The sequence below is a fragment of the Lepidothrix coronata genome, unplaced genomic scaffold (genome assembly GCF_001604755.1).
Source record: "Lepidothrix coronata isolate B3197 unplaced genomic scaffold, Lepidothrix_coronata-1.0 Scaffold98, whole genome shotgun sequence".
Lineage (NCBI taxonomy): Eukaryota > Metazoa > Chordata > Aves > Passeriformes > Pipridae > Lepidothrix > Lepidothrix coronata.
This window is the reverse complement of record NW_016690278.1, coordinates 2018294-2033912: the sequence shown is the minus strand read 5'-3', so window position 1 is coordinate 2033912 and position 15619 is coordinate 2018294. Positions and strand designations below refer to the sequence as shown.

The 15619-nt window shown below is 41.7% G+C and overlaps 1 protein-coding gene across 2 annotated transcripts in view; it reads left to right on the top strand.

Moving 5' to 3' along the window:
• The first annotated feature begins 424 nt into the window (after nucleotides 1-424).
• The window catches only part of NRG1 (neuregulin 1), a 453259-nt gene continuing 438064 nt past the window's right edge, over nucleotides 425-15619 (top strand). For both annotated transcript variants that reach the window (XM_017822501.1, XM_017822499.1), the window contains exon 1: nucleotides 425-455. In XM_017822501.1, the coding sequence (XP_017677990.1) occupies nucleotides 451-455 (5 nt within the window). In that variant the 5' untranslated portion in view covers nucleotides 425-450. The remainder of the gene's footprint in view (nucleotides 456-15619) is intronic.

Sequence of the window (15619 nt, the reverse complement as noted above, 5' to 3'; positions counted from 1 at the left end):
GTTATTGCAGATCACCCACGAGCAATACGATTCACGAAAGGAACTTCGATTCACGAAAGGAACACGCGGCACGCCTGGCAGACAGCAGACCGCGGAGAAGGCGGGAGGACAAGGCGAAGAACGGCCGATGAAGGCACGAAGCCCCCGCTCACCGCCCTAGCGGACCCGCGGTGCGGGCGGCGGGGGCCGTCCCGGCGCGCAGGGGGCGGGCGGCGGGCGGGGCGGCGGGCAGCACCATGCGGCCGCGGCTCCCCGCCCTCCCGCCCTGGAGCTGCGCGGCGGCGGCGCCTTCCGCGGGGCGGCCGGGGCCAGGCGAGCCGCCGCCGCTGCCCTCCGCATGGAGCCGCGGCCGCCCGGCGCCACCGCCGCCGCGCTGCGAGGGGCTTCCGCGGCGCCGGGGGCGGCGGGCGGCGGCGGCGGCGGCGGCGGCGTCGGGGCGCCCTGCGGAGGATGTGGTGAGTGACGGAGGCGCCGCGGTGTGTGTGGGCGTCCGTGTGTCCGTGTGTCCGTGTGTCCGTCTGTGTGTGCGCGCTCCCGGCGGGCAGCTCGTCCGCAGGGCCGCTTCCCCCGGCGCCGAGGCGGCGGGTCCCGGCCGGACGCTCCGGGAGCTCCCGGTGCGCTCGGGGCGCTGTCCGCGGTGCTGAGCGCGGTGCCGAGCGCGGTGCCGAGCGCGGTGCTGGGCGCGGCCGGTCCGCGGTCGGTGGGCGCGGAGAGACGCGCCGGGGAAGGAGGGTTTCCTTCCCTGGCTTTCCAGCCTTGGGATGTACTGCCGATGCTGTCTCGGCGGAGAAGGGGTGGTCGCTAGGCTTGGTGTGAAAATATCCGGCCGAGCCTTGCTCGGTCCTCCCGCAGGGTTTGTGATCCGGTCATCGCAGAAAGCAGCCGGCAGATGAGACCACGAGTAATCGGGTGACACGAACACAGCTCGGGGTAGCCATCCAGAACCGGTGGGGCTTTCAGGTTGCATTTCTAGACAGTATCTGCTCAACATCTGCTTGCAGCAGACAAGATAAAGTAGCTCCGTGACACTCTGCAGTTTTGCAAATGAAAACATAGACCCAGTTTTTGCTGTGCCTTAGCCTAAATTAATTTGAAGTTAGGTGAAGCTTGGCTGCATTATTCTTATATTTTCTTGGTCTAGAGTCACATCTAGACTAAGACTGATTGCTGTGGAACAATATGTCCTTACTCTGGTGGGTAAATACATTTCTTTTAGTGAAAACTTCTCTGAATGTAAAAGAAGTGGTAACTATACACTTCAGGTCTGTCCTTGCAGCCCGTGTTCAGCTTCTCTTTCCTGCAGCAGCTAAACAATCTTCTCCTTCGTTATCCTGCCGTATTTTTTGTAACAAATGTTCTTCATTTGCATAGAAAATGAACTGCAATGTTGCATTTTTGGTACTGTGTTCATTTTTGGATCTTTAAAAAACATAATTTCTCAGAGCTGCTCTGTATGTGTGTGTGTGTGTGTAGGTGTTAGGAAGCCATGCTTTGAATTCAGCTATCCACAGGTCTTAGTGGGAACAGAACTCTGCAAGCATTTTGCTGTAAATCTACTGCACTTGGAAGAATGTTTTTTTCTGAAGTTGAAAGGAGTTTGCCTGTTTACAAGGTAGTCATTACTGTTTATCACAGGTGTTACCAGACAAAGGCTCAAGAGGAGTTAAACTCTGTGATCATAGGGCTATTGTATAATCAGGCAGGCTAGCCTTGGCTAAGGACTATTCCTCAGCTGCATAGGAGCTGACAAAGTGTATTTCTAAAGGCGAGGTTCTGTCTACAGGCTGAAAGCTGGGACAGACATTTAGGCCTGTCTAAATGGGAGTCCATGAAAATCTTGGGTCACAGGTCCCTTCAGTATCTACCCAAACTCCTTTGTAGTTCAGTGGGATCTATATTTCATTTGTTGGTGTGTCCCAGCTTGTAAGTCCTATCTCATGCTTGCTGACTTTGGACTCTGCTTTTTTGATCAATGATACTAGACTGTTTTCTAAATTTGTTTCTGAGATGAGAATAGGTCGTTTTGCTTGAGCTTACTTGGAAGAAAATGTTGGTCCTGTGCCCACTGTGATGTTGATTGCTTCTCTTTAGTCTGTGGGAGAGAAAAAAGGGCAATTCAAGAAAGTCATGGTCTGGCTCACATTTATAACTTTTCCTTGTGTGTTTCCTTGTGTAAGTGCTTCAACTGAGCAGACCTCACTGTGGGCATAAATAGTCTCCAGTGTTTTGAAGGCAGAGATATAATTTCTGAAGTCTTAGGTTTGTAGGTGTTCTGTTGACTTGATTAATCGTGCAAATAATTCTAGGGGCTTCCATGCTGGACTGCTTATCTGACTAATGACAAGAAATATATGACATCTAAGTAGAAACCCGTAGAAGCAGATTAATCGGGAGACAGAACATCAGCAGAGGCATTCAGCTGGCTTTCCTCACCTTTGTGCAGGAGACAAAGTGGGGCACTCAGCCTAAAGCTACTTGTTGCTCTTGCTGCACCCCTGTGTCATCTCATAACTTCTGCAGGGCTGTCAAATGCTTCCCATGCTGCAGCTGCAGGAGGGGCAGGAGAGCACTGGCCCACAGCTGGCAGACGTGGGTTCTGATATAAGGAATAGCTGTACTTTTGTTCAGTCAAGCTTGCTGTGCAGCCCAGATGCTCTTATTGCAAGTACCCATCACCTCTTGCAATGTGTTTTGCTGCCTTCAAGTGGCAGTTACAAAAGGCAGAACTCAAGTATCCCTGTATTTGAATGAGCCCTCTTTACATCTGTGGGTGATAGAGGTGACTGTTTCCTTACACAGTGGAAGATGTGACCAGTTGGAAAGCCAGGGTGTGTGTGTTGTGTGTGTTGATCATAGGCAGGCATTTTAACTCTCTTGTCATTTCTCGAGGCTGTCACAAAGCAACATCACGAGGCCAGTAAAATCTTATTTGTATTTATGTAGACACAAATTTGTTCTGCAAAAATATGTTTTTACTAAGAAAAGTTTGTTTAAATCACTGACCAGGGTGCCTAAAAATCCATTTGATCTAATGAACAAGTAAATTTTATTTTTATATAATAAGTATGTGAAATGCAGAAGATTTGAAAAGTATTTTTCATACCTACTCATCAAGTCAAACTGCCTGTAGATGGTTAAGTTTGCTTTTAAATGTAAGCAACTTAAAAATGCATTTGAAGACCCAAGTTAAAAATAGTTGGCTTGCTGTTTGCCTGCACCAAGGAGCCTATTTTTGTCTTTATTCAGTAATGTGCACACAGGCATTTCTGGGGGATGTTTCAGGCCTCCTCTGTAGGAATTCAGCCCCTGGATTTGTGTGCTAAATCATTTTGGTTTGGTTGGCAGTCGTATTTCTCCCTGGCTTAGAGATGTTTCTAACCAAATAGATAGGGAAGGAATACATAAGCTTATTCTAACCTCTAAACACGTTTTCAGCTCACTCCAGGAAAAGTGACATGATTTCACTGTCACGTTTAAAACTGCACTGAAATTCAGGGGAATGCCCAAACCTGAAACCTTTAAATACTTGACTCTCCTTTGTACTTATGCTTTATAGATTTTCCCAGTACTACTGAAAATAAAAATCCATCAATAGTTCATTTTAAATGGTTTTATCTATAAACATCAATTTGAGGCTAGCTAAGATTGATTAATGTATCTCTTTAAAATAAAAGATGTTACACTATCTGGAAATACCTATTTAGGGTTCATGTGCATGCTTTGTTGAATTGAAGCTGTATAGGATGAAGAATTTCTCTTTAATTCTCATATATATATATATTTAAAACTGTATAAATTCTATGTTTAGAGCATGATATAAGCAGAAACAGATTTTGTGTATTTGTGTATGTTCAGTATATATATTAATATGAAAACTGTCCACATAAAGCAGGTATATGCAGTGTGGAGACGTGACTGATACCTTTTCAAAATACTGAGTTATTTTGCAGTTTGCAAGAGAGCTCTGGTTTTGTAATCTGAAAGCAATCAACTCCAGTTTCGAATCTCTTAAATTATTTCTTTGTGTTTCTTGGATAGTACTTCTTGTTGGGATAAGTGCACTGCTGCAGGTCTGGACAATTGATCCTGATGAAACTCTGCCTGAGTGATCATTTTGAGATTCCATCTGTGTTGCTGTCTCAACACCTGCTTGAACTTTGGGGGTTTTCTCCTTTTTTTTTGTCATTTGTTTGCAGGGATTTAGCTGCCTGTCACTAACTCTGACAAGTTAGAGGGTTGTGTTTCTACCTGGCTTTTGCAGGTTGGATTTTTGAGCCTTTCCGGTCTGCCTGTCAATCATTCTTGTTGTAAGGCAGAAACTTACCCTAATGGCCAAATTTTTGAGGTGCTAAAGGTCTCCTTAAAAGTGACCACTCACCTTCCCTCCTTGTCTGGGGCCCAATCCTGTGCCCTTGAAGCAGGTAGGATTTTTGATATTTCCTCTGGTACTCGTAGTGTCTATGATGTGACAGGGACCTTGCATTGACAGGAGACTGCATCTTTCCCCCACCTGACATGCACACCTTAACTAACTACTCCTTTACTTTGCATGCTAGAAATAGCAAGGTTTCATGACCTTCCCTTCCTCATGCACACCCACTCATCTATCATCAGTGTTTTGACTGGGATGACTCGTGCAAGGAAGGTGAGCAGAACTTGCCTCTGTTTTTCTCACGTGCCAGTCACACTGCCCAGGTACTTCCGTGTGCATTGTCAGCAGCAGCAGCAACAATTGTGAGTATGGATGGTTTTCTTCCAAAATAATATTGGTGGTTAATTGCATCAGAATATCTGCTTTGCAAGATGCAATTCAAACTGCATCTAAATGTGAAATGGGATGATTTAAGTCTTTGCGAGGGAAAGGAAATCAAGAATCATGGAATGAATAACTCTTTTCAGACAACCTGTAAATCATTTCCCTGATTTATTTATGTAGGCATATGTGTATCTATAATTTGCATTAGGATTGTGCTCTTTTGCTTATTAGTAATGTGTTTTGATTGCATTCTGGTAGCAATTGTAATAATTTATTAGATTGCAAGCATTTCTTTTGTCCACAAATAGGACAAAAGATTGTGTAATGCTCTGGAATATCAAAGGTATATTGCTGCTCTCATGCCAAGATCGTCTTCAGCAACGAGATGCATATCTAAATAGAATGCATTATGGTCATTACCTTAATAAAATGTGAGTCATGCACACCAGCACTTTCATTCTTAAAATACTTCAGTGAACTGGCATATCTGTTTGCCAATAGATACATCACACTGTGGAAGACAAATCTGTTTCTGTATGGACAAACAGTCTCCAGCATCTTCCCTGAAGCTCTGTGCTCAATTTAGGGCTTTAAGTGTGAGCTCACTAATGAACATTTTAAGCACACTTGCATGATGTATGTCATCACGAAGTTTTAACTAAAACTATACATGTTCAACTACTGTAAAGTCCATTCTGACTTAATGAAGTCCTGGATTTGAAATGAGACTGTTGACTAAATATATCAGTTTGTTCTGGAGGACAGACAGAAAACCTGACTGCTTTATAGATAACTCTGTATGTGATGGTTCTGTAGGTGTTGAGAAAAGGTAGCAACTGCCACCACAAATTGCTCCAAAACCAGCATCCAAGCTGAAGCCTTTCAGTAGCAATTTATGACTCAGAAAAACTTTCATGTTCTGTCTTGAAAAATATATGCAGTGCTCTGGGGAAATAAAAGGGAAAGTTGGAACGGTACAATCTGTCAGACCCACGTCATGCATGTCCGTGCAGGAGATCAGCAGGTGAGTCAGAGGGAATTTGGGAAGTATTGCATTTGGGGGATGCTGTGGTACTTTGGTGTTCCAAATGCATTTTCTCACTTGGAGGGAAGAAGCAGTCACTTCAGGGATGTGTAAGGAGCATTAGAAAATGCCAACCTCTGACAAAGACATAAATTCCTGATGCCATAAAAACATGAAATCTGCAGTGTAATTAGTCCATGTATTTTCTGTAGCATTGTGAAAATATTTTCTTAATACTGATTTTCTAAAACAGAACATTAAAACAGAACATTTAAAAAGCCCTAATCTCTGCATAGTGCTACATCTTCTTTTCATCATGCTATCAAGTCTTTTACAGCAACATTCAAAATTAATTCATAATCCACCTGACAAGAACAGTTGTCATTTTTTAGCCGATATCTCTATGTACACATTTGTACTGCCTTTGTGTGAAAGAGTATTTGGGGGCTGAGCAGAGGGAGGGAATCAGATACATAACAGGTGAATAGGAACTCAATTAGGTTTTGGTACAGCTGTCCGAAACATTCGGTCTTTTTCGTGAGCACAGGCTGTGCATGGTGACTGCATTCTTCTTTCTTCTCAGCTTTCATGTTTGTTAATTCACTGTGCAAGGCTGATGGAGAACAGTTAATTCCACTGTCCTCCTTCTATAACTGTGGGAAACATATCAAACGCAGACAGCAAATATATGTTGATTCCTTCCATCAGTGAACATCGTCTCCCATCAAGCACATTTTCACGGAATCAGCTGGCAGTTTGAATTGTTCAGTATTGCTTTTTAAAAACAGTATTTACGTTTACGGTGATCTTTTTCTGCGAATCGTTTTGAAGTGCAGAGTTTTATGACCAGCTGCTCTCAAGTGTTCGTGCTTGAGAATCTAGCACTGCATATTCTAGGAACAAACGGTTCACACAAAATAAACCTTGTGGTTCCAGCAGAGTGTCTTACTGGCATGTGTTGCCTCTTTCATCCTAAAGGTGGGTGACTTCTTCCATTTTGCGTACGAAAGTGAAGCATCTGCAGTTCCTGCTGGCCTCTTTGGGCCTCTTTCTACATTGCTGCCACCCTTTGCCAGTGTTTTTGGGTTGGGGGAGAGCAAGCTGTGTAGTGGAGGGTTGCGATGTTGAATGGGAATTGTTTTACAATGTGCTGATGAGTTCTATTTCTGCTGTTGATGGCAGAGTAATAGTGGTATCATATTATTGGTGGCATATTATTGGTTTTCTTACAGATGGTGGAGATTAACACTGCAGTGCCTGTTGTTTGAGCTGCAGTGCTGATAACAAAAACTTTGCCACAGCTGCTCCAGCCGGCAGCGAGGCAGGGCCCTGGGGGACCTTTGGCACGATCTGGTCTCTGTGCATCACTGGCCAAGAGCAGAAGTTTATGAGCACTGTTCATTTGTTTATTTGTGACAGCTGTTTTTTGTCAGTGGTTCCCTGCAAGTCACACATGTTGAAACTTAATCAGAGACAACTCCTGCCCTTTCTTTTCTTTCTTACCTAAATGTTTTGCTGAGCCCTGTGTGTGGTAGGGGAGGTTTTAACTCATGTTTTCTACTAGGCACATCGGTTGTGTGGTGTCAGAAGCCTCAAGTACCACGAACAAGTGGATTCTAAACATTTAGGGCTAAATCAGTTCTCTGATACATTTTTGTAAGTATCCAAAATGCTGATTTACATTACAGTGTGTTTCTGTACTGAAGTCAGCAGCAAAATTTGCATTGACTTTCACTGACACAAGAACAGCCCCTGAAGCTATTGTTGTAGTCCAGCCTAAATTGCACTGGAAAGTGGCTTGGGATATTTCAGTGATTATTCTGAAATAATATTTCTCCCTTGACATCTGGTAAATTGCATAGCTGAAAGTTTCAGTAGGTATGCACACTCACTTTTAAATCAAATGTTTTGCTCCACTTCGTGCACATTTCAATATACATCCTTCTAAGGGGTGGTAGTGCTTTAATAGAATAATCAAGATAAGATGGAATATCAATGAAATGCAGGGTTTTTTACTAGAGATGTGATATCTTCCCTTTAACAGTGAGCTGAAATTTCAGTGAAAATGAGTACATGGTGAAATTACTGTAGCTGATGACTGAGCCTTTTTGGGATTCATTTTATTATATAGTTTGAATTAAAAACAAAATAAAACACAATAGTTTATTTAGGGGGTATTTTCCAGATATAGAGAAGATTTTTTACAAGGTTGAAGGTGTAAACTCTGAGGTGATGAATATTTTTTTTCAAAACTACCATTAGATAAGAAAAGTAATACCCTTCCAAGAGGTGATTGGATCTTTTGCTGAAGATTGAGGCACTGGTATCAAGCTGTTAAATACAGATTTCAAAAGATGCTGGGGGTGAATTTAAGTAGGCATAAATCTTAGCAAAAGTACCAACATGTGAGAACAAAGATACATCCTAAAAGCACAACATAAAAGAAAATAGTAGCTTTTCCAATTATCTTTTTCTAACATTTTTGCTGGGAACCTGAAAACTGATGAGTGGATATGGACATTTGAGTCTTTTTAGTTTGCCCAGTTTCTTGTTAAGAAGTTGTAGGAGAAATAGGATGAGTGATTCACAGGTGTCCTGAAAATCTACTTGGTTTTTGCTAAAAGAACGAAAATCAGGAGCGCTCTGCAGGTCTGTCTGGACACATTAAAGTTATTGTGAGCATCTTGACTTTCAGATAATTTACTGCTGTAACACGTTGTATGGTTCACGTAGATTTCTGGTGAGTAGCTGGTACTAGACTTGTGGCATTTTCTCTTCTTCAGCAAAACCAGCTGTGTCATGGAGAATCTTGTAGGGCACACAACCAGATTCTCCCCACCCTTCAGTGATTGTGGATATACCTTCCATAACACCAGAAACAACATAAAACTAAAAGGGGTATCCCAACACTTCTTTCTTCCTGATGCACAGAAAAAGCATGCAGTGCCTTGATAGATGCTGTTCAGTGACTTGAGTACAGCTGGAGTGAGTTCTTGTCCAATTGTGCTAAATAAGGGTTTTGTCTCTGGCTTGGAGCCACATTTTCAATCCTTTAATTTACTTGGGATTTTCTTTTGGCAGGACAGGATGTTCTGCTCTGTTAGTGAAAATGTCTTACTTTATTGACAAGTTATGAAGGTCAAGAGAAACATTCAGTTAGGTTTGTATTCAGGGACATCATCAGAAGATGCATAGCAAGGGAGCCAAGGGAATAGGAGTAGTCCATTTACAAATACAAATCAAATTTAAACCTTCTTCAGGTTTTTAACTGTAACTGGCCATGCTTTTAATTTTCAATTCTGACCTCTTTCATATATAATTCCTGTTCTAGAAGGCTAATTTTCTACTTGCCTCTGAAAATGTTGTCCAGACATGGAATGATGAATAATCTCTTCGCAGGTGCAGTCAGAATCAATACTTTTGCTCCTGCTGGTGATTTGCTGTAGTGATTTTGAACACTAATGCTTCTGATGAGATTCACTGACTTTGAGATTTAAATATATATGGAAAGTTATACTTGTGGCCTAATACTATCTTAACTTCACATTCTTTCCTAACTTTGGGTTCCGGGAGACCCCTCAGATAAAAAAATCTGATGTCATTTTTTAATCTTACTGTTACTAAGAGTTCAGAAGAAGCTTATTTCATGCCTCAGAGTTGCCAGTGTTTCTTAAACTGACATTATAAGATAGTTACTTAGTAGACATTTATAAAAGAAAAAAGATACTGATAAAAATACAATTTTCTTTAAAACTCCCTCTGTTGTTTGGAGGCCTTCACTATTTCTGCATCTCTCAAGAAATTCAGTATTTGTATTAATAATACAGAATAACTATTTACTGCTGTATTGTGGTATTGGTTTAATAAATCCCTTTGAAATTAACATATCTAAATTTTAGGCATTACTTTGGACACTAAGAAGGCTCTCCTGACTGTGCTCCAGTTGTGACTACCTTTCGTGACTCTTAATTTAAGTTTTCTCTGTTTACAATTTCTCTCAACAAATTAATCTGCTGTGGTGACTTAGTGGCAGATGAACTTTAAGATGATGATGCATCTTCACTACCTTTCACTTCTGTTTTTCTCACATTTCTCACTGAAAGGATTGTGTTCCCATATTTTGAGGCACGTTTCTTTTCAGTATCATTGAGGTTTTTTTCACTAGCAAAGCACTGAAGCTTAAAACAACTTTTTATTTCTAATATTTATTGCAAAGTGGCAATTTATTTTTCAGAATGCTATATAATGTTTAGTAACCTGGCTGGCTAGCAGATAATGACAATTCATGTAACATACAGAGAACTATGGTTGAACAGATGATTGCATAGAAAATGCTTTAGCTTCCCTGTGTTATTTAGCACAGGCAAAGCACAGGCAGATGTTACAAGTTTTATTAAATACGATATATTTACTCAAACATCGACATACAGGTATAGAATTAGGGGAAACAGATGTAGAGTTTTATTTATGCAGAAAAATATTTATTGATAACTAGAATTGCTACTATGCAATAGAAGCAGATGTTTGGTTACCTTTATTTCTCTTTATATATAGGACAGTTTATCTGTAGCTCAAGGTCAGTACTGCAAATTTTGTGTTCGCTTGTTTCTTTAAAGTTGCAATTTTCAAGTTGATTTTAGATCTATTTTTCCTGATACATTTTCTAGTTTCCTTTCTCCTGTTTTGTGCCAAGCTGTTGTTCTCTTATAAATCTATAGTTCTGGTATTTTTCTCAAGAAGAATAAAATATCTTCATTATTTTTCTTTGAGGATAGTGCTTACTTTAGTGTAATATTTTGCATTCCTTTCCTCAAGTGTAGGTCAGATAGACTTTTTGTTTTAGTAAACCGAATTCTTCGTTGTCCCCGAAAGTGGACAGTCTGTTTGTCTTCATCCACCCAGGCAAAGACTCTGTTTTTTTTTTTAAGTCCCTGTAGTGACAGAGATGTGTGTGTCTACTTGTCATTGAAATTTCATTCACTTTTCAGAGTAAAATCACGTTGGTGGGCAAATTTGGGGTGGGGAGCATTTACCTGTCATTGTTGTAATGAAATTTGAATCATGGACCTTTGCATCATCTGCGTCATCTTAAGCCACAGTTGCACATACCGGGTACATTATTCCGAGTACTTCTTAAAAGTCTTTCACAGTTCAGTTTCAAATTCAGGGAAAAAAAGACCAGACTGCATCCAGGCAATTTGTACACAGAGATCATGCTAGAGATGATGAGCATCTGGTTTGGTTTGAAGGCAGAACTGTATTAGTTTTATTTTGTACCCACACAATCTTTACTACCTGCATGCTGCAAAACAGAAGGTTTGAAATCAAACTTTTTTAGACATCAACATGGAGTAGGATGCTGGACTTTGTAGATTCTGGCAGTAGCTGTTTATTGGTTTTGTGTTCTGAAATAGTCATCTGGAAGAAATCATAAAAACATTGCAGGCTATTAAGGATAGGAAGAGATTATTGGTACAGCATGGCCTTGAAATCTTGTTGAGTTGGATGCAACTAAGCAATGTGTGGTTTTATATAGTCAGATTCAAGTCATAGCTTTTGAGTCAAGAATGATAGCTTATGGCAGATAGGAAAGCAGGATTTGGAGTAATGTGGAAACAGCATCTGTGGAAAGAAATCACAGGTCATGAATGCCAACAAAACACTAGAGCCTTCTCCAGTGCAGGAACTACAAGGACATACTTTTGAATCTGCTGGTATTTGAGGCTCCTTATCTATAAATATTACAAAGTTTCATCTTGCACATGTCTCTTCTTTTTTTTTGTGTGAACATTAGAAAATTAGGCAGTAGGAGACAATAGGAGAGATTTCAGAGAAGAGCTGCAAACCCAACTGAAGGACTGGAAACAAAAGGTACAAGAGCCTCAGTCTACCATCTCTACAACAGGCTAAAGATGATATAATCATTCTGTTAGAGGAAAATATCACTTGAGGATTTAAAAGTGAGACTTTTTACACACTCTCCCACAATAATTATTCATCCTGAGATCTCTGGGACAAGACCTGGAGGCTATCTGTGCAGATCTTCACCACTATAGGGAGAAAATGCATGTGGACAAAACTCCATTAGAACTCAAGCTGGCCAGCACTGTAAATGACAAACAAAAGGGCTTTTTTAAACGTTTTAACAGCAAAAGGAAGATCAGAGATAACAGTGGTCTGTTGCTCGATGGAATTGGTCACTTCACAGATAGGGACATAGACAAAGCAGAAACTTTTAATAACCTTCTTTACCTTTGTCTTCAACACTGATTGTGGGCTCTGGGACCCCTGGAGTCCTGTGTTGGATGACTGTGCTGATGATGACTCCCAGCTGACCCTGAATGTGTTCAAGACGTGCTGCTCAAGCTGGATGCTCGTAAATCTATGGGACCCAATGGAATCCATCCTAGGGTTCTGGAAGGGTTGGACAATGTCATTGCAGGACCTCCTTCCATTTTTTTCAACTGCCTTGGGAGTCTGAAGAGGTCCCAGTCAACTGCAAGCTGGCAAACATTGTCCCAGTTTCAAGATGGAAAAGAGGGGAGACCTGGTAGTAACAGGCCTGTCAGTCTCACTTCAGTGCCTGGTAAAACTATGGGTAAAGTTATTTTAGGACTACTTGAAAAACACTTTAGAAACAATACAGTCATTGGTTAAAGCCAGCATGAGTTCACACCAGGGAAGTCCTGCTAACCAACTTAATTTCCTTTTATGACAAGGCCACCCATCTACTTGACCAAGGGAAACCAGTAGATCTGGGACTTGAGAACTTTTTAGCAAAGCTTTTGATACTGCTTGTCACAACCTCCTTCTGGTTGAAATGCTCAGTACACAGCTAGACAAGTCCACAGTATGTTGAATGAACAATTTACTGATGGGATTGGGTCAGTTTTATTACGTTACATCAGGCTGGTGACCAGTCACCAGCAGTATTCCCCAGGAGTCACTTTTAGGACCAGTGCTCTTTAATGTTTTTATAATGATCTGAGTACAGGAATCGAAGTTTGTGAAGTTTGTCAATGATACGAAATTGAGAGAAGCTGTAGACTCCCTCAAGGCTAGAATGGCTGTACACAAGAGATTTGGACAGACTAGAGAGTTATCAATCACCAACCATGCAAAATTTAATGAGAGCAAGTGCTGGATTCTCTACCCTAAACAAAGTAATCTTGGTGGTACATACAAACTGGAGTGTGAGAGGCTGCAGAGCAGCCCCACAGAAAGATCTGTTTGTGTTGATGGCAAGTTGAGTCAGCAGTGCCCTGGCAGCCAGGAGGGCCAACCATGTCCAGGGGGACCAACCATGTCCAGGGGGGCATCAGGCAAAGCATCACCAGCCAGTCAAGGGAGGGGATTGTCCCTCTCTGCTCTGACCTGGGGCAACCTCACCTTGAATATTGTGTGCAGTTTGGGGCACTGCAACATAAGAAGGACATCAGACCATTAGAGTGTGTCCAGAGGAGAGAGATCCAGATGGCGAAAGGTTTCAAGGGCGAAATATATCAGGAGCAGCTCAAGTCACTTGGTTTGTTCAGCTGGGAGAAGAGAAGGCTGAGGGGAGACCCCATCACAGTCTGCAACTTCCTCAAGGGGAGCATTAAAGGGGGAGGTGCTGGTCTCCTCTGTCTAGTAACTAGTGATAGGACACAAGGAAAAGGAATGACACAAAGGACTGTCAGGAAAGTTCAGATGGAACATTAGAAAAAGTTTCTTCATTGAGAGGGTGGTTGATCACTGGAACGGGCTCCCCAGGGAAATGATCACAGCATCAGAGTTCAAGGAGTGTCTGGATGATGCCCTTAGTCATGTGATTAATTTTAGGTAGTCCCGCAAGAAACAGGGAGCTGAACTCAATAATCCTTATGGGCCCTTTAAACTTGAGATACTCTGTAATTCATCCAGCTATGGTCTCAAGAAAAGAGATAGGCTCTCTAAAGTATTCAGAGCACTTATTTTCTAAGATGTGACATCTGATTTTCTTTTAGCATTTCCAATTTGTCAAGGTGTTTATTGTTTGTTCACGTCTTTTGCCATGACATTTGAGTGACAAAAATGTCTCTCCACAGACCCTTTGTGACTGTCTCTATAAAGACCAGATTGTCTTCTTTTGCCTTGTCCACAAATGAAAAGTCTAGTGATATTTGTTTCCTGCCGTTGTTCTGTTGTTGCTGTTGTCCTTTTCTTTCATTCACTCTGAAATGCAAAGAATTATGGAGGACTTGGGGGGATGACGTTGATGTGAATACCTGAGTAGAAATAAGAAAAGAGAAGTTATTACTATGTTTTGAAGCTACAGCTTCTGCAAGAACATTTCACCAGGTGCAAGCTGGCCCTTGAAATTTGTTTGGTCTTTTCTCTTGAACTTTCAAGGAGAATGGTACTTTGGCTTCAGTCATAAGGAAAAAGTAATTAAAGAGTCAGATTATTTTTTTTTCTAAGAGCATATCTGGAAACTCAAGTGCTTAAACACCCTGGAGAACTTAAACATATAAGTTATGACAAAAAACTGCCCGCCAGATATTGGAAATAGAATGTTAGTGTTCAAGACATGAAGTGTGTGGGAAAAGAAGAAAACCCCCTGAGCAGCAGTGTGTCCCAGCTCAAAGAGCCAGCCAACGGGGGACTCAACATCTGCCACTGCATTTCTCTGCACTACAGATTCCCTCTGTTCTTCTGGACAAGTCAGTTACTATCATTTAGAAGAGGAAAAACAACAGTGTTGCTTTCGTTCGTATTTCTGAAGTGCTCGGCTATTATGGTAAGGAACAGATACTGACATAAATCTTTGTGGCAGGAAAAAAATTCTGAGCTAGACTCTGGCTGCACTACTTGCTCTGAGCTTCAAGGGTGACTTCTAACTTCATGATGAATAAAATACCATGGTGCTGCCAGGATAGCTGAAGTCACAGGAAGGAACATCCATCTGTAATTGCAAGAACCAGAGGGTCTAGGAATTAAATGTGTTCTTGGGGTACCGAAATGACTTCTTGATTGACAGCAGTGTTGACTTGTTGTTCCCAGCGTTTCCTCTTTCTCCTCCCCAGAGCAGGTCTCTTGCTCTGCTACACCTCAGCCAGTTCCCCTGCTGTTCTGTTGTGCTGGGGAGCACCTGAGGGATGGCATTGCTTGTATTTGAGGAGAAGAAACTGAACTACTAATACTGACAGTTCTCATTCGCTGACTTGGGTTTTTAGTGAAACTTGCTGTGGTATCCAAGGATGAGCACCTTTGGCAGGATCAGACGGATGCTAGCTCCATATGGCTGATCCTTAGAGCAGAGAAAAGGACCTAATTACTTTTGGCATGGGCTATTAAATCAAAATGGCTTGTGTTCCCACTGAAAATACAAGTGTGAGGGTCTTTGGTAAAAAGAAAAAACAAGGAATGCTCCTGATATTTAGATGAGAAAACCTGGCATGTTCGAATCCTGCAATTAAAGGAACAAATGCTATCCAGTATCATATTTTTGGGAAGAAGCCTCATGCTTTAATTGTCCTGATGATTAGTCCTACTCAGGGGAATGAATCAAAAGCATCCTACTGAATGGAAGAATAATTAAGGAAACAGAGAGATGGAAAAGAGACTTGCTGAAATTTCCATTCCTTTGCATTGGTTTGTTAATGATCAGCACCACTGTTGCAGTCTTCAGCATCAATACAGAGAAGTCTTTTGAGTTTTTCTTTTCCTGCCAGTGTTACTTTTCTCCTGATATTATTTCAGCTCTCTAAATCTGAATTCTGTAACCTTATCTGCCCAAGAAACATGTTGTGCCATATAGGCCTTAGTAGCACTGGTAGCGGAAGGATGGTTTGTAAATGACAGAGCTGCAGGTTCAGGCC